General features: G+C 39.2%; 1 protein-coding gene across 4 annotated transcripts in view; it reads right to left on the bottom strand.

Annotated features, from left to right (window-relative positions):
• The window catches only part of DCTN1 (dynactin subunit 1), a 284,349-nt gene that overhangs the window by 10,221 nt on the left and 253,828 nt on the right, over positions 1–20,300 (bottom strand). For all 4 annotated transcript variants that reach the window (XM_053704365.1, XM_053704367.1, XM_053704366.1 and 1 more), the window contains 3 exons: positions 19,800–19,989; positions 13,895–13,968; positions 12,705–12,794 (listed from right to left, as the gene is read on the bottom strand). In XM_053704365.1, coding sequence (XP_053560340.1) covers positions 12,705–12,794; positions 13,895–13,968; positions 19,800–19,989 — 354 coding nt within the window. The remainder of the gene's footprint in view (positions 1–12,704; positions 12,795–13,894; positions 13,969–19,799; positions 19,990–20,300) is intronic.

The following is a 20,300-nucleotide window of genomic DNA, read 5'->3' as shown; positions in this document are numbered from 1 at the left end:
GACAAGCACACACACAGAATACTGCACCTTTTGTTATAAGCTGACATTTGTATTGTTACTGTATCAGACAATCACACACACAGAATACTGCACCGTTTGTTATAAGCTGACATGTGTATTGTTACTGTATCAGACAATCACACACACAGAATACTGCACCGTTTGTTATAAGCTGACATTTGTATTGTTACTGTATCAGACATTTACACACACAGAATACTGCACCGTTTGTTATAAGCTGACATTTGTATTGTTACTGTATCAATCACACACACAGAATACAGCACCGTTTGTTATAAGCTGACATTTGTATTGTTACTGTATCAGACAATCACACACACAGAATACTGCACTGTTTGTTATAAGCTGACATTTGTATTGTTACTGTATCAGACAATCACACACACAGAATACTGCACCGTTTGTTATAAGCTGACATTTGTATTGTTACTGTATCAGACAATCACACACACAGAATACTGCACCGTTTGTTATAAGCTGACATTTGTATTGTTACTGTATCAGACAATCACACACACAGAATACTGCACCGTTTGTTATAAGCTGACATTTGTATTGTTACTGTATCAATCACACACACAGAATACTGCACCGTTTGTTATAAGATGACATTTATATTGTTACTATATCAGACAATCACACACGCAGAATACTGCACCGTTTGTTATAAGCTGACATCTGTATTGTTACTGTATCAGACAATCACACACACAGAATACTGCACCGTTTGTTATAAGCTGACATTTGTATTGTTACTGTATCAGACAAGCACACACACAGAATACTGCACCTTTTGTTATAAGCTGACATTTGTATTGTTACTGTATCAGACAATCACACACACAGAATACTGCACCGTTTGTTATAAGATGACATTTATATTGTTACTATATCAGACAATCACACACACAGAATACTGCACCTTTTGTTATAAGCTGACATTTGTATTGTTACTGTATCAGACAATCACACACACAGAATACTGCACCGTTTGTTATAAGATGACATTTATATTGTTACTATATCAGACAATCACACACACAGAATACTGCACCGTTTGTTATAAGATGACATTTATATTGTTACTATATCAGACAATCACACACACAGAATACTGCACCGTTTGTTATAAGATGACATTTATATTGTTACTATATCAGACAATCACACGCACAGAATACTGCACCGTTTGTTATAAGATGACATTTATATTGTTACTATATCAGACAATCACACGCACAGAATACTGCACCGTTTGTTATAAGATGACATTTATATTGTTACTATATCAGACAATCACACACACAGAATACTGCACCTTTTGTTATAAGCTGACATTTGTATTGTTACTGTATCAGACAATCACACACACAGAATACTGCACCGTTTGTTATAAGCTGACATTTGTATTGTTACTGTATCAGACAAGCACACACACAGAATACTGCACCTTTTGTTATAAGCTGACATTTGTATTGTTACTGTATCAGACAATCACACACACAGAATACAGCACCGTTTGTTATAAGCTGACATTTGTATTGTTACTGTATCAATCACACACACAGAATACAGCACCGTTTGTTATAAGCTGACATTTGTATTGTTACTGTATCAGACAATCACACACACAGAATACTGCACCGTTTGTTATAAGCTGACATTTGTATTGTTACTGTATCAGACAATCACACATACAGAATACTGCACCGTTTGTTATAAGCTGACATTTGTATTGTTACTGTATCAGACAATCACACACACAGAATACTGCACCGTTTGTTATAAGATGACATTTATATTGTTACTGTATCAGACAATCACACACACAGAATACTGCACCGTTTGTTATAAGCTGACATTTGTATTGTTACTGTATCAGACAATCGCACACACAGAATACTGCACCGTTTGTTATAAGCTGACATTTGTATTGTTACTGTATCAGACAATCACACACACAGAATACTGCACCGTTTGTTATAAGCTGACATTTGTATTGTTACTGTATCAGACAATCACACACACAGAATACTGCACCGTTTGTTATAAGCTGACATTTGTATTGTTACTGTATCAATCACACACACAGAATACTGCACCGTTTGTTATAAGATGACATTTATATTGTTACTATATCAGACAATCACACACGCAGAATACTGCACCGTTTGTTATAAGCTGACATTTGTATTGTTACTGTATCAATCACACACACAGAATACTGCACCGTTTGTTATAAGCTGACATCTGTATTGTTACTGTATCAGACAAGCACACACACAGAATACTGCACCTTTTGTTATAAGCTGACATTTGTATTGTTACTGTATCAGACAAGCACACACACAGAATACTGCACCTTTTGTTATAAGCTGACATTTGTATTGTTACTGTATCAGACAATCACACACACAGAATACTGCACCGTTTGTTATAAGCTGACATTTGTATTGTTACTGTATCAATCACACACACAGAATACAGCACCGTTTGTTATAAGCTGACATTTGTATTGTTACTGTATCAGACAAGCACACACACAGAATACTGCACCTTTTGTTATAAGCTGACGTGTATTGTTACTGTATCAGACAATCACACATACAGAATACTGCACCGTTTGTTATAAGCTGACATTTGTATTGTTACTGTATCAGACAATCACACACACAGAATACTGCACCGTTTGTTATAAGCTGACATTTGTATTGTTACTGTATCAGACAATCACACACACAGAATACTGCACCGTTTGTTATAAGCTGACATTTGTATTGTTACTGTATCAGACAATCACACACACAGAATACTGCACCTTTTGTTATAAGCTGACATTTGTATTGTTACTATATCAGACAATCACACACACAGAATACAGCACCTTTTGTTATAAGCTGACATCTGTATTGTTACTGTATCAGACAATCACACACACAGAATACTGCACCGTTTGTTATAAGCTGACATTTGCATTGTTACTGTATCAGACAATCACACACACAGAATACTGCACCGTTTGTTATAAGCTGACATTGGTATTGTTACTGTATCAGACAATCACACACACAGAATACTGCACCTTTTGTTATAAGCTGACGTGTATTGTTACTGTATCAGACAATCACACACACAGAATACTGCACCTTTTGTTATAAGCCGACATTTGTATTGTTACTGTATCAGACAATCACACACACAGAATACTGCACCGTTTGTTATAAGCTGACATTTGTATTGTTACTGTATCAGACAATCACACACACAGAATACTGCACCTTTTGTTATAAGCCGACATTTGTATTGTTACTGTATCAGACAATCACACACACAGAATACTGCACCTTTTGTTATAAGGCGACATTTGTATTGTTACTGTATCAGACAATCACACACACAGAATACTGCACCGTTTGTTATAAGATGACATTTGTATTGTTACTGTATCAGACAATCACACACACAGAATACTGCACCGTTTGTTATAAGATGACATTTATATTGTTACTGTATCAGACAATCACACACAAAGAATACTGCACCGTTTGTTATAAGATGACATTTGTATTGTTACTGTATCAGACAATCACACACACAGAATACTGCACCTTTTGTTATAAGCTGACATTTATATTGTTACTGTATCAGACAATCACACACAAAGAATACTGCACCGTTTGTTATAAGCTGACATTTATATTGTTACTGTATCAGACAATCACACACAAAGAATACTGCACCGTTTGTTATAAGCTGACATTTGTATTGTTACTGTATCAGACAATCACACACACAGAATACTGCACCGTTTGTTATAAGATTACATTTATATTGTTACTGTATCAGACAATCACACACAAAGAATACTGCACCGTTTGTTATAAGATGACATTTATATTGTTACTGTATCAGACAATCACACACAAAGAATACTGCACCGTTTGTTATAAGCTGACATTTGTATTGTTACTGTATCAGACAATCACACAACACTGCTGAGTCCTACATAGAATGAACAGGCTGCGTATTGCACACAACATGCTAGCCTTGTCTGTGTATAAGCCATAGTACAGACAATATAGGGAGAAGGTTTCCTGTACAACGATGGGCTTCTCTCGCTATTCTGCCTGCAATAAGCATTTAGCAGGTGCCCGCTGCTACAATTATAGTAGCAAGTACTAACATAGGCAGACCTTACGGATTACAGCGACAGTCTAAATGGTAATAAATGCATCCTGCCTAGGATCAGCCTACTCTGAAACTGGTGAAAGTGATAAATGTATATTTTATTAAGCACTCAGCAAGTTATGCCAACACATCCCTCTGATGCCAGACGCTGGCAAACCCACTGCTCAGCTCCTGGTTTATATCACAGAGTCTATAGCAGAATGCTATGGCACTAATGATTTATCTGTAAGCAATAACAGGACAATAATAACCGCACATAAAGGTCAGTAACACAATGCAGAGTATTATTACTGCATGCAGAGTCCTGTCTAGTTAACACGGGGTGTCCCTTACATATGATGAGAACCGCAGTACAACTCGGGTCTGCAGGGGATGAATGGACAGTCTACTTGTTTAAAAAGATAGCTAATCCCTTTATTACCCACTGCCAAGTTGTGCATAACCAACACTGTTATATTAATATACTTAGATACAAGGTAATCACAGAGGTACACAGCTTCTGCAGACTGCCCCTTATCTCAGTTATTTTGACAGACTTGCATTTTAGCCAATCAGTGCTGACTCAAATAACTCCACAGGAGTGAGCACAATGTTAGCTATATGACACTCATGAACTAGCACTGTCTAGCTGTGGAAAAACTGTCAAAATGCACTGAGATAAAAGGCGGCTTTCAAATACTTAAAAATTAGCATATGAGCTTACCTAGGTTTAGCTTTCAACAAAGAATACCAAGAAAACAAAGCAAAATTTGATAATAAAAGTAAAGTAGAAAGTTTAAAATTGTATGCCCTATCTGCATCATGAAAGTTTAATTATAACTTAATTGTCCCTTTAAATATAACATGCAGCACATGCACACAGTGGCTAATGAGTTTATATATATATACACACACAACAAGTATATATACACATATAGGACGTGTAGTTATATGAGGCACTTTTAAATTAAAAAGGAAATTTATGCTTACCTGATAAATTGATTTCTTCTACGATACGACGAGTCCACGGATTCATCCTTTACTTGTGGGATATTATCCTCCTGCTAATAGGAAGTGGCAAAGAGCACCACAGCAGAGCTGTCTATATAGCTCTTCCCTTGACTCCACCCCCCAGTCATTCGACCGAAGGTATAGGAAGAAAAAGGAGAAACTAAAAGGTGCAGAGGTGACTGAAGTTTTAAACAAAAAAATAATATAATCTGTCTTAAATTGACAAGGAGGGCCGTGGACTCGTCGTATCGTAGAAGAAATCAATTTATCAGGTAAGCATGAATTTCCTTTTCTTCTACAAGATACGACGAGTCCACGGATTCATCCTTTACTTGTGGGATACAATACCAAAGCTACAGGATATGGATGAACGGGAGGGACAAGACAGAGACCTAAACGGAAGGCACCACTGCTTGAAGAACTTTTCTCCCAAAAATAGCCTCAGAAAAAGCAAAAGTATCAAATTTTTAAAATTTGAAAAAGGTATGAAGGGAAGACCAAGTCGCAGCCTTACAAATCTGTTCAACAGAAGCATCGTTTTTAAAAACCCATGTGGAAGCCACCGCTCTAGTAGAATGAGCTGTAATTTTTTCAGGAGGCTGCTGTCCCGCAGTCTCGTATGCCAAACGGATGATGCTTTTCAGCCAAAAAGAAAGAGAGGTAACCGTAGCTTTTTGACCCCTACGCTTTCCAGAATGGACAACAAATAGAGAAGATGTTTGACGGAAATCCTTGGTCACTTGCAAGTAAAACTTCAAGGCACGAACCACGTCCAAGTTATGTAACAGACGCTCCTTCTTAGAAGAAGGATTAGGACACAGAGAAGGAACAACAATTTCCTGATTAATATTCTTATTTGAAACAACCTTAGGAAGGAATCCAGGTTTAGTGCGCAAAACCACCTTATCAGAATGGAATATAAGATAAGGCGAGTCGCATTCTAACGCAGATAGCTCAGAAACTCTTCGAGCAGAAGAGATAGCAACTAAAAACAGAACTTTCCAAGATAGAAGTTTAATATCTATGAAATGCATGGGTTCAAACGGAACCCCTTGAAGAACATTAAGAACTAAATTCAAACTCCATGGCGGAGCAACAGGTTTAAACACAAGCTTAATTCTAACCAAAGCCTGACAAAACAACTGAACGTCTGGGACATCTGCCAGACGCTTGTGTAGTAAGATTGACAAAGCAGAAATCTGTCCTTTTAAGAAACTAGCTGATAAGCCCTTCTCCAATCCTTCTTGGAGAAAGGACAAAATCCTAGGAATCCTGATCTTACTCCATGGAGTAGCCTTTGGATTCGCACCAATAAAGATATTTACGCCATATCTTATGGTAAATTTTCCTAGTGACAGGCTTTCGAGCCTGAATCAAGGTATCAATGACCGACTCAGAGAATCCCCGCTTAGATAAAATCAAGCGTTCAATCTCCAGGCAGTCAGTTGCAGAGAAATTAGATTTGGATGTTGGAACGGACCCTGAATGAGAAGGTCCTGTCTCAGTGGCAGTTTCCACGGTGGCAGAGATGACATTTCCACCAGATCTGCATACCAAGTCCTGCGTGGCCACGTAGGTGCTATCAAAATTACCGAAGCCCTCTCCTGTTTGATTCTGGCAATCAGACGAGGTAGGAGAGGAAAAGGAGGAAACACATAAGCCAGGTTGAACGACCAAGGTACTGCTAGAGCATCTATCAGTACTGCTTGAGGATACCTTGGACCCGTAACAAGGAAGTTTGGCATTCTGACGAGATGCCATCAGATCCAATTCTGGTGTGAACCATTGATGAATCAATTTTCCAAACACCTCCGGATGGAGCTCCCACTCCCCCGGATGAAAATTCTGACGACTTAGAAAATCCGCTTCCCAGTTCTCCACTCCTGGGATATATATTGCTGATAGATGGCAAGAGTGAGTCTCTGCCCATCGAATTATTTTGGAAACCTCTATCATCGCTAGAGAACTCTTTGTTCCCCTTGATGATTGATATATGCTACAGTCGTGATATTGTCCGACTGGAATCTTATGAATTTGGCCGAAGCCAGCTGAGGCCACGCTTGAAGCTCGTTGAATATCGCTCTCAGTTCCAGAATATTTATTGGTAGTAGGGACTCCTCCTGAGTCCACACACCCTGAGCCTTCAGGGAATTCCAGACTGCACCCCAGCCCAAGAGGCTGGCGTCCGTCGTCACTAGGACCCATGCTGGCCTGCGGAAGCACATTCCCTGGGAAAGATGATCCTGTGACAACCACCAATGAAGAGAGTCTCTGGTCTCTAGATCCAGATTTATCCGCGGAGATAAATCCGCATAATCCCCATTCCACTGTCTGAGCATGCACAGCTGCAGTGGTCTGAGATGTAAGCGAGCAAACGGAACTATGTCCATTGACGCTACCATTAACCCAATTACCTCCATACACTGCGCCACTGATGGCCGAGGAATGGAATGAAGTGCTCGGCAAGTAGTTAAGATCTTTGATTTTCTAACCTCCGTCAGAAAAATTTTCATGTCTACCGAGTCTATCAGAGTGAACTCTTTTTTATGTTCACCTTCCACCCGTGAGTTCTTAGAAAACCAACACGATGTCCGTGTGAGATTTGGCTAGATGGTAAGTTGACGCCTGAATCAAAATATCGTCCAGATAGGGCGCCACTGCTATGCCCCGCGGCCTTAGAACTGCCAGAAGGGACCCTAGCACCTCTGTGAAGATTCTGGGAGCTGTGGCCAACCCGAAAGGAAGGGCCACAAACTGGTAATGTTTGTCCAGGAAGGCGAACCTGAGGAACTGGTGATGATCTTGGTGGATAGGAATGTGAACATACGCATCCTTCAAATCCACGGTGGTCATATATTGACCCTCCTGGATCATTGGTAAAATTGTTCGTATGGTCTCCATCTTGAACGATGGGACTCGTTTAGACTTTTGAGATCTAAAATTGGTCTGAAGGTTCCCTCTTTTTTGGGAACCACAAACAGATTGGAGTAAAACCCCTGCCCTTGTTCTAATTTTGGAACTGGGCAGATTACACCCATGGTATATAGGTCTTCTACACAGCGTAAGAACGCCTCTCTTTTTGTCTGGTCTACAGACGTTTAAGATGAAATCTCCCACTTGGGAGAGAATCCTTGAATTCTAGACGATACCCCTGGGTCACAATTTCTAATGCCCAGGAATCCTGAACGTCTCTTGCTCAAGCCTGAGCGAAGAGAGAAAGTCTGCCCCTTACTAGATCCGGTCCCGGATCGGGGGCTGCCCCTTCATGCCGTCTTGGTAGCAGCAGCGGGCTTCTTGGCCTGTTTACCTTTATTCCAGGTCTGGTTAGGTCTCCAGACTGACTTGGATTGAGCAAAGTTCCCCTCCTGCTTGGAGGCGGATGAGGAAGTAGAGGGACGAAAATTATTCTGTTTGGTCCTCACTTTAACCGTATTGTCCTGAGGAAGGGCATGACCCTTACCTCCAGTAATGTCAGAAATGATCTCCTTTAGTTCAGGCCCGAATAATGTCTTACCCTTAAAGGGAATAGCTAAAAGCTTGGATTTGGCCTGCATTCTTTGCCGCTAATTTAGCCATTTGGAAAGCGGCATCTGTAATAAAAAAATTAGCTAGCTTGAGAGCCTTAATTCTATCCAAAATATAATCTAATGGGGTCTCAACCTTAAGAGACTCCTCTAGAGCCTCAAACCAAAAAGCTGCTGCAGTAGTTACTGGAACAATGCACGCTATAGGTTGTAGAATAAAACCCTGATGAATAAACAATTTCTTTAGAAGCCCCTCTAATTTTTTATCCATAGGATCTTTGAAAACACAACTGTCCTCAATAGGTATAGTTGTACTCTTAGCCAGGGTAGAAATAGCTCCCTCCACCTTAGGGACCATCTGCCACGAATCCCGAATGGTGTCAGATATGGGAAACATTTTCTTAAAAGTAGGAGGGGGAGAGAACGGAATGCCTGGTCTATCCCATTCCTTAGTAACAATGTCCGAAATTCTTCTAGGGACTGGAAAAACATTAGTGTAAGTAGGGACCTCTAGATATTTATCCATTTTACACAGTTTCTCTGGTGGAATGACAATAGGGTCACAATCATCCAGAGTCGCTAAGACCTCCCTGAGTAACAAGCGGAGGTGTTCAAGCTTAAACTTAAAGGCCGTCACATCTGAGTCTGTTTGAGGGAACATCTTTCCTGAATCAGAAAGCTCTCCCTCAGACAACAATTCCCCCACCCCCAAATCAGAACACTGTGAGGGTACATCAGAGATGGCCAATAACGCGTCAGAGGGCTCAGCATTTACTCTAATACCTGACCTGCTGCGCTTACCCTGTAAACCTGGCAGTTTAGATAATACCTCTGTAAGGGTAGTAGACATAACTGCAGCCATATCTTGCAGGGTGAAAGAATTAGACGCACTAGAAGTACTTGGCGTCGCTTGGGCAGGCGTTAAAGGTTGTGACACTTGGGGAGAAGCAGATGGCATAACCTGATTCTCTTCTGACTGAGAATCATCCTGAGACATACTTTTATCTGCTAAAATATGTTCTTTGCAATGTAAGGCCCTTTCAGTACATGAGGGACACATTTGAAGTGGAGGTTCCACAATGGCTTCTAAACACATGGAACATTGGCTTTCCTCAATGTCAGATATGTTAACACAGGCTAGTAATGACCACAAACAGGCTTGAAAACACTTTATTTAGAGAAAAAAAATAACAATCTGAAAAACAGTAATGCGCCTTTAAGAGAAAAAAAGCGTACACATTTTCCAAAACTGCCTTAAAATGATACAATTATCCCAATTTTAGTATATATGTGTCTTATCTTGCCAGCTAAGATTGCACCACAAGGATAGGAATACTTAACCCTTAATGACAAAAATGTTATTCAAAAAGCGTTATGATTAACCAAAAAAAAAAAACCTGCCCTCAGGGGTCTGTAAAACCAGTTAAACACTTCGATTAGGCCCAATCCTTCCTTTGAGGCCCACCGGAGCTGGAGCTTGCATGGGGAATTCAACTGCGCAACTGAGGCGAGAAAATAGGCCCTGCCCATCTACATCGATGTCTCACAGCCTTGCAAAGAAACCGCTACAAAGCGGTCTAAAACCTAGCCATGTGGGTTTCAATATACCCAGTTCTAAAATAAGCCATGTGCACCCTCCATTGCCATAATAATAAAAATGTTTGCTTCACACCAAAGAAAAAACGTTAATTGTCCTCCAAAACATAAAATCGTTTGCTCAACAAACATTATGCCATCAGTGTCAACCATTTTTTCAGCCCAACATACAGGTCCCAGTAATACCCTTCTCTTTCACATTGGGATTACTGCTTACCCCTTCCCTTATGGGAATACTGTCAGCCAATTCTGAAATAACACAGTCTCTCCAGAAAAAAATGACTTAACATACCTCAATGCTTGTAGCATGTAAAACGTTCCTCACACTGAAGTTTCTTAAGTACTCCTCAGCCATTCTGTGGGAACTTCTCTGGATCTTAGAGACAACTGCTAAGATCATCAGTCTCCAGCCTGGGAAAAAATAGCACTCACCGGTACCATTTAAAATAAAAAAGTCTTGCTTGAGAAAATAAAAACTATAATTTTATCACCTCTTTCACTTTACCCTTCCTATTACTTAGTGTAGGCAAAGAGAATGACTGGGGGGTGGAGTCAAGGGAGGAGCTATATAGACAGCTCTGCTGTGGTGCTCTTTGTCACTTCCTGTTAGCAGGAGGATAATATCCCACAAGTAAAGGATGAATCCGTGGACTCGTCGTATCTTGTAGAAGAAAATAAAATGTAAAAAAAAAATTTTTTTTTTCTCCCCCATTTCCTCCCACTCTATATTGCGCAAAAGAGAGAGGCAGCATAGGGGTTGGCTTTCGCTTTCTTGTAGCAAAGCCCGGCTGCGCCATCCGGTGGTGGTTTGTAACTGCAGCACGGCTAAAAAAAAACACTTGTAGACGCAGGATGAGCTGTGTGTTGGGTAACAGCGTAGCCGTAATCTAATATCCCTTTGGAGTAAGGTAGGTGAATGATGCTCATCATCTTTTAACCCCTTGAGTGCTAATGACGGCTCAGAGCTGTCTTTAGCACTCAACTACCTTTTTTGCAATCTGGGGGCCCCCACCCGCTCCTACACCTGCGATCGGGCCTGCATAGTGACAGGCATCACCGGGGCTTCCCGTTACGTGCGGTGACGTCACCAAAAATTACGTGATGACGTCACCATGCAACTTTATTTAAAATTGTCAATACAAAGTATAGGAAAAGGGGGCATGCTGCTTAGAAGCCTGTATCTCAGGGATCTAAGCAGCTACAGACCCCCAAGACCCATCATTGGAAAGGTAATTGCCTAACCTTTGGTATAATGGTATATCTTGGGGGGGGAAATAAAAAAGTAAAAAAAAAAATGTTTTTTGAAAATAGTAAAAAAACATAAAAATATTAAATTCAACTTAGCACTCAAAGGGTTTTAATTTTTGCAAATGTTTGCCCCACATTTAATATATATATATATATATATATATATATATATATATATATATATATATATATATATATATATTTATTTATTTTATTTTTTTTAAAAGCGGATACTGCAAGATTCACATTTTCTCTTTGTCTAGATCAGTGTTTGACAACTCAAAGGACCCTTAAAGGGATATGTAACACTATTATCAATTTTTTGTTGTTATCTTGGTATCTTTATTTGAAAAGCAGGAATGTAAGTTTAGGAGGCAGCCCATTTTTGGTCTAGCACCTGGGTAGCACTTGCAGATTGGTGGTTAAAGGGACAGTATACACTCATTTTCAGATAACTGCATGTAATAGACACTACTATAAAGAACATGATGCACAGATACTGATATAAAAATCCAGTATAAAACTGTTTAAAAACGTAATTAGAAGCTCACAGTTTAGCTCTGTTGAAAAGGTAGCTGGAAAGCCCACTGCAAGTGGGAAAAAAGACACCCCCCCCTCCCCCTACTTTTGCATATGAAAAGACCCTTTACATAAACAGAATCAAGCTGGAGAAGGTAACTGACGGTATTCTCATAACACTTTGGGGCTTGGTTAGTAGTCTGAAAATCAGTGCAATGTTATTTAAAAATAAGCAAAACTATACATTTAAAAAAAACAAAAAAACTTTATGGGCTATATAAATAGATCATCTACAAAACATTTCTGCAAAGAAAAAAGGTGTGTATAACGTCCCTGCCAATCAGCCAACGCTACCCAGGTGCTGAACAAAAAAACGGGCTTGCTCCTAAACTTACATTCCTGCTTTTTTAAAAAAAGATCCCTAGATAATGAAGAAAACTTAATAATAGGAGTAAATTAGAAAAATTGCTTAAAATTGCATGCTCTATTTGAATAATGAAAGAAAAAAATGTGTCAAGTGCCTCACCAGCCCCTGACCTCACCGCATGTCACACACATTATATATATATATATATAAAAATATAAAGTCTTACAAGCTTCTATGCAATCTCAGCTCACCTTAATGAAGTCAGGTGATGGGAAGGTGGCAAAGTCTGTGGGCACGTTTGCTCCAGGACACTGTAAGACTGTCTCCTTTGTGACTTCATCCTAAAAACAGGGATAAAAGCTTATCAGCAGTGCAATATCTGTGCAATGTGTGCGTACTACACAGTATCATATTCGTGCAATGTATGCGTACTACACAGTACCATATCCATGCAATATATGCATACTACACAGTACCATATACGTACAATATATGCATACTACACAGTACCATATCCGTGCAATATGTGTGTACTACACAGTACCATATCCGTGCAATGTGTGTGTACTACACAGTACTATATCCGTGCAATATATGCGTACTACACAGTACCATATCCGTGCAATATGTGTGTACTACACAGTACCATATCCGTGCAATATGTGTGTACTACACAGTACCATATCCGTGCAATGTGAGTGTACTACACAGTACCATATCCGTGCAATGTGAGTGTACTACACAGTACCATATCCGTGCAATATGTGCATACTACACAGTACAATATGAGCATACTACATAGTACAATATCTGTGCAATATGTGCGTACTACACAATACAATATCTGTGCAATATGTGCGTACTGCACAGTACAATATCTGTGCAATATGTGCATACTGCACAGTACAATATCTGTGCAATATGTGCATACTACACAGTACAATATCTGCACAATGTGTGTGTACATACAGTACAATATCTGCACAATGTGTGTGTACGTACAGTACAATATCTGCACAATGTGTTTGTACGTACAGTACAATATCTGCACAATGTGTGTGTACGTACAGTACAATATCTGCAAAATGTGAGTGTACCGTACAGTACAATATCTGCACAATGTGTATGTACTGTACAGTATAATATCTGCACAATGTGTGTGTACCGTACAGTATAATATCTGCACAATGTGTACCGTACAGTACAATATCTGCACAATGTGTGTGTACCGTACAGTACAATATCTGCACAATGTGTGTGTACCGTACAGTACAATATCTGCACAATGTGTGTGCACCGTACAGTACAATATCTGCACAATGTGTGTGTAACGTACAGTACAATATCTGCACAATGTGTGTATGTACAAGGTGTAGTTATCAGGTCTGCTTGATTACATCTGTAGTTTCATATGATAGTACAGAGTAAGACTCCCCATTACCTTCAGCTTGTCAATAGTGTCACTCAGATTCTTTAGTCGGGCTGTCTGCTCTAACAGCTGTGATGCTGGATTACCTGTTGGCAGACGAAGATGTTAGAGAACAGCATGAACCCCCCCCCCCCCCCCCCACAAAAAAACTAAATAATAATTTGCACTCAGCACGATTGCACAATATTGCAAATCCCATTCAGCGGTAATTGTATGAGAATACAAATACCATTCAACGCTACCGTATGAGAATACAAATACCATTCAGCACTACCGTATGAGAATACAAATACCATTCAGCACTACCGTATGAGAATACAAATACCATTCAGCGCTACCGTATGAGAATACAAATACTATTCAGCACTATTGTATGAGTATACAAATACCATTCAGCACTATTGTATGAGTATACAAATACCATTCAGCACTATTGTATGAGTATACAAATACCATTCAGCGCTACCGTATGAGAATATAAAAACCATTCAGCGATACCGTATGAGAATACAAATACTATTCAGCACTATTGTATGAGTATACAAATACCATTCAGCACTATTGTATGAGTATACAAATACCATTCAGCGCTACCGTATGAGAATACAAATACCATACAGCACTACAGTATGAGAATACAAATACTATTCAGCTTTATCGTATGAGAATACAAATACCATTCAGCACTGCCATATGAGAATACAAATACCATTCAGCGCTACCGTATGAGAATACAAATACCATTCAGCGCTACCGTATGAGAATACAAATACCATACAGCGTTATCGTATGAGAATACAAATACCATTCAGCGCTACCGTATGAGAATACAAATACCATTCAGCGCTACCGTATGAGAACACAAATACCATACAGCGTTATCGTATGAGAATACAAATACTATTCAGCACTACCGTATGAGAATAAAAATACCATTCAGCACTACCGTATGAGAATACAAATACTATTCAGCACTACCGTATGAGAATAAAAATACCATTCAGCGATATCGTATGAGAATACAAATACTATACAGCACTACCGTATGAGAATACAAAAACTATTCGGCCCTACCGTATGAGAATACAAATACTATTCAGCTTTATCGTATGAGTATACAAATACCATTCAGCGCTACCGTATGAGAATAAAAATACCATTCAGCACTACCGTATAAGAATACAAATACCATTCAGCGATATCGTATGAGAATACAAATACTATACAGCACTACCGTATGAGAATACAAAAACTATTCGGCCCTACCGTATGAGAATACAAATACTATTCAGCTTTATCGTATGAGTATACAAATACCATTCAGCGCTACCGTATGAGAATAAAAATACCATTCAGCACTACCGTATAAGAATACAAATACCATTCAGCACTATTCTATGAGAATACAAATACCATTCAGCGCTACAGTATGAGAATATAAATACCATTCAGCACTACCGTATGAGAATACAAATACCATTCAGCACTACCGTATGAGAATACAAATACCATTCAGCACTACCATATGAGAATACAAATACCATTCAGCACTACCGTATGAGAATACAAATACCATTCAGCACTACCATATGAGAATACAAATACCATTCAGCACTACCGTATGAGAATACAAATACTATTCAGCACTACCGTATGAGAATACAAATACCATTCAGCACTACCGTATGAGAATACAAATACCATACAGCACTACCGTATGAGAATACAAATACCATACAGCACTACCGTATGAGAATACAAATACCATTCAGCGCTACCGTATGAGAATACAAATACCATTCAGCACTACCGTATGAGAATACAAATACCATACAGCACTACCATATGAGAATACAAATACCATTCAGCGCTACCGTATGAGAATATAAATATCATTCAGCGCTACTGTATGAGAATACAAATACCATTCAACGCTAATTGTTTGAGAATATAAATACCATTCAACGCTACCGTATGAGAATACAAATACCATTCAACGCTACCGTATGAGAATACAAATATCATTCAACGCTACCGTATGAGAATACAAATACCATTCAGCACTACTGTATGAGAATACAAATCACACTAAGCAGTATTGTACGAGAATACAAATCCCACTCAGCAAAATTGTATGAGAATACAAATACCATTCAGCACTACCGTATGAGAATACAAATACCATTCAGCACTACCGTATGAGAATACAAATACCATTCAGCACTACCGTATGAGAATACAAATACCATTCAGCACTACCGTATGAGAATACAAATACCATTCAGCACTACCGTATGAGAATACAAATACCATACAGCGTTATCGTATGAGAATACAAATACCATTCAGCGTTATCGTATGAGAATACAAATACCATTCAGCACTACCGTATGAGAATACAAATACCATTCAGCCCTATCGTATGAGAATACAAATACCATTCAGCCCTATCGTATGAGAATACAAATGCCATTCAGCCCTATCGTATGAGAATACAAATGCCATTCAGCCCTATCGTATGAGAATACAGGTGGCCCTCGTTTTACAACGGTTCAATTTACACCGTTTCAGAATAACAACCTTTTTTTCCAGTCATGTGACTACTATTGCAAAGCATTGAGAAGCAGTGCATTTATTAAAATAGCCAGTAGGTGGAGCTGTCCGCCAAGCAAGCTGAAATTATTCAGTTTAACCAGACCTGAGCTATCAAGCAGATTTCAAAGGAACAAGATCTTCCTGTCTATAAATCAGTCCAGATTGGAATGCATAGAAAGAACTATTTGCAGAAAAATGCAAGTGAAGTCTCTGTTGTGTGATTATTTTATTAGGTTTATAATGCTGTTTAGCAAATGTTTTGGTTCATTTAACTTAGTTTAATTATATATTCTGTGTTGTGTGATTATTTTATTAGGTTTATAATGCTGTTTAGCATTTAAAGTCTTCATTTCAAAGCTTTAAAAATAATGTATTAGGTGTTACTTATGACAATTTTGAGAGGGGTCTGGAACCTATCTCCCTCACTTCCCACTGACTTACATTATAAACTGGGTTTCATTTTACAACCATTCCTTCTGGAACCTAACCCCGGCGTAAACTGAGGGCTACCTGTACAAATACCATTTAGCACTATTGTGAAACTGACGTCATTCATCACCCTCCTATTACAACGCCAACCCCAGTCACGGCTCCGATACAGATGTAGCGCTATTAATATACAGGGGCATGCGGGGTAGGGTTAATGATGGAGTTGTCGACAGTTATAGAGAGATTGGGGGTGGAGAGTTTTGAAGAAGGGGGGAAAATAAGGAGCTCAGTTTTGGAGAGTTTTAGCTTGAGGTAGTGAGAGGACATCCAGTTGGAGATGTGAGAAAGACAGTAAGTGACACGGGTTAGCAAGGAAGGAGATAGGTCTGGAGAAGTAAGATTTGGGTGTCGTTGGCATACAAATTATATTGTAAACCGTGGGACTTTATTAGGGAACCTAGTGATGACGTGTAGATTGAGAAGAAAAGGGGACCGAGGACAGAGCCTTGCGGTACTCCGACAGAAAGTGGTGACGGGGCAGAGGAGGCCCAAGAGAAGGCTACACTAAAGGTACGGTTTGACAGGTAGAAAGAGAGCCATGACAGCTGTGTCACAGATGCCGTAGGATTGGAGGGTATGAAGCAAAAGAGGGAAGTCAACAGTGTCAAAGGCTGCGGACAGATCAAGGAGGATAAGCAGAGAGAAGTGGCCTTTTGATTTTTTTTAAGTAGGTCGTTGGTAACCTTAACAATTGCTGTCTCTGTGGAGTGATAGGGACGAAATCCAGATTGCAATGGGTCAAGGAGGGAGTTTATTGTAAGTAAAAAGGATAGGCGTGCATAAGCTAGTTTTTCGAGAAGCTTTGATGCAAGAGGGAGGAGGGAAATAGGGCAGTAGTTGGATGGGGAGGTAGGATCAAGGGAAGTTTTTTTGAGGATATGTGTGACCAGTGCATGTTTCAGCGATGAGGGAAATATACCGGTGCTGAGGGAGAGGTTACTGGTGTCTTAAGAAAGAAATATAAATACCATTCAGCGCTACCGTATGAGAATACAAATACCATTCAGCGCTACCGTATGAGAATACAAATACCATTCAGCACTATCGTATGAGAATACAAATACCATTCAGCACTACCGTATGAGAATACAAATACCATTCAGCACTACCGTATGAGAATAAAAATACCATTCAGCGCTACCGTATGAGAATACAAATACCATTCAGCACTACCGTATGAGAATACAAATACCATTCAGCACTACCGTATGAGAATACAAATACCATTCAGCACTACCGTATGAGAATAAAAATACCATTCAGCGCTACCGTATGAGAATACAAATACCATTCAGCGCTACCGTATGAGAATACAAATACCATTCAGCACTATCGTATGAGAATACAAATACCATTCAGCACTACCGTATGAGAATAAAAATACCATTCAGCACTACCGTATGAGAATAAAAATACCATTCAGCGCTACCGTATGAGAATACAAATACTATTCAGCTTTATCGTATGAGAATACAAATACCATTCAGCTTTATCGTATGAGAATACAAATACCATTCAGCAGTATTGTAAGAGAATACAAATACCATTCAGCGCTACTGTATGAGAATACAAATACCATTCAGCACTATCATAAGAGAATACAAATACCATTAAGCACTACTGTATGAGAATACAAATACCATTAAGCACTACTGTATGAGAATACAAATACCATTCAGCGCTACAGTATGAGAATACAAATACCATTCAGCACTATCATAAGAGAATACAAATACCATTAAGCACTACTGTATGAGAATACAAATACCATTAAGCAATACCGTATGAGAATACAAATACCATTCAGCACTATCATAAGAGAATACAAATACCATTAAGCAATACCGTATGAGAATACAAATACCATTCAGCACTATCATAAGAGAATACAAATACCATTAAGCACTACTGTATGAGAATACAATTACCATTAAGCAATACCGTATGAGAATACAAATACCATTCAGCGCTACCGTATGAGAATACAAATACCATACAGCGCTACCGTATGAGAATACAAATACCATTCAGCGCTACAGTATGAGAATACAAATACCATTCAGCACTATCATAAGAGAATACAAATACCATTCAGCGCTACCGTATGAGAATACAAATACCATTCAGCGCTACAGTATGAGAATACAAATACCATTCAGCACTATCATAAGAGAATACAAATACCATTAAGCACTACTGTATGAGAATACAAATACCATTAAGCAATACCGTATGAGAATACAAATACCATTCAGCGCTACAGTATGAGAATACAAATACCATACAGCGCTACCGTATGAGAATACAAATACCATTCAGCCCTACCGTATGAGAATACAAATACCATTCAGCGCTACCGTATGAGAATATAAATACCATACAGCGCTACCGTATGAGAATATAAATACCATACAGCGCTACCGTATGAGAATACAAATACCATTCAGCTCTATCGTATGAGAATACAAATACCATTCAGCTCTATCGTATGAGAATACAAATACCATTCAGCCCTATCGTATGAGAATAAAAATACCATTCAGCTCTATCGTATGAGAATACAAATACCATTCAGCGCTACCGTATGAGAATACAAATACCATTCAGCCCTACCGTATGAGAATACAAATACCATTCAGCTCTATCGTATGAGAATACAAATACCATTCAGCTCTATCGTATGAGAATACAAATATCATTTAGCACTATTGTGAAACTGACGTCATTCATCACCCTCCTGTTACAACGCCAACCCCAGTCACGGCTCCGATACAGATGTAGCGCTATTTAATATACTGCGCTACTCAGGTCGCACTTAGGTATTGGGCCGCACCTGCTTTCTTGTGTGTGATATCCACAACCTTTGCATTGGCGCTCATCTGCTGCAGAGCGTCCAACAGCTGGCTGGTCTTACGGTACAGCGTTCCAGACATAACCTCTTCACGCTGGCGGTCTTTGGGTAGTGTCAGTTTTGGGACATGTAGTCTTGGTAAGGCCGACAGCTCTTCCTTAATGTGATTGGCCTATGGGTAAGAAACAGCATTTATAGGTTAAACACTATATGAGCAACCCCTGAGCATGCTGGTCAGAAGTGAAACGACGAACTTCGTCAGGAAAATACCAGCACATAACTGTATTCTTACTAAAGGTGAGAACCTGCAGACAAACTGAGCTGTATAAATATTAAATTCTGCACTGATCAAGTAGGTTACAAATCCTGCAGAATAGAATACAGCTTCTCTGAGGCAGTTACAAAAAACAAAATTTATGCTTACCTGAGAAATGTCTTTCTTTCCGGATATGGAGAGTCCACGACATCATCAATTACTAGTGG

This window comes from Bombina bombina, chromosome 2 (assembly GCF_027579735.1).
Source record: "Bombina bombina isolate aBomBom1 chromosome 2, aBomBom1.pri, whole genome shotgun sequence".
Classification (NCBI taxonomy): Eukaryota; Metazoa; Chordata; class Amphibia; order Anura; family Bombinatoridae; genus Bombina; species Bombina bombina.
Note: the sequence above shows the minus strand (reverse complement) of the source record. Positions and strands in the feature narration are given on the sequence as shown.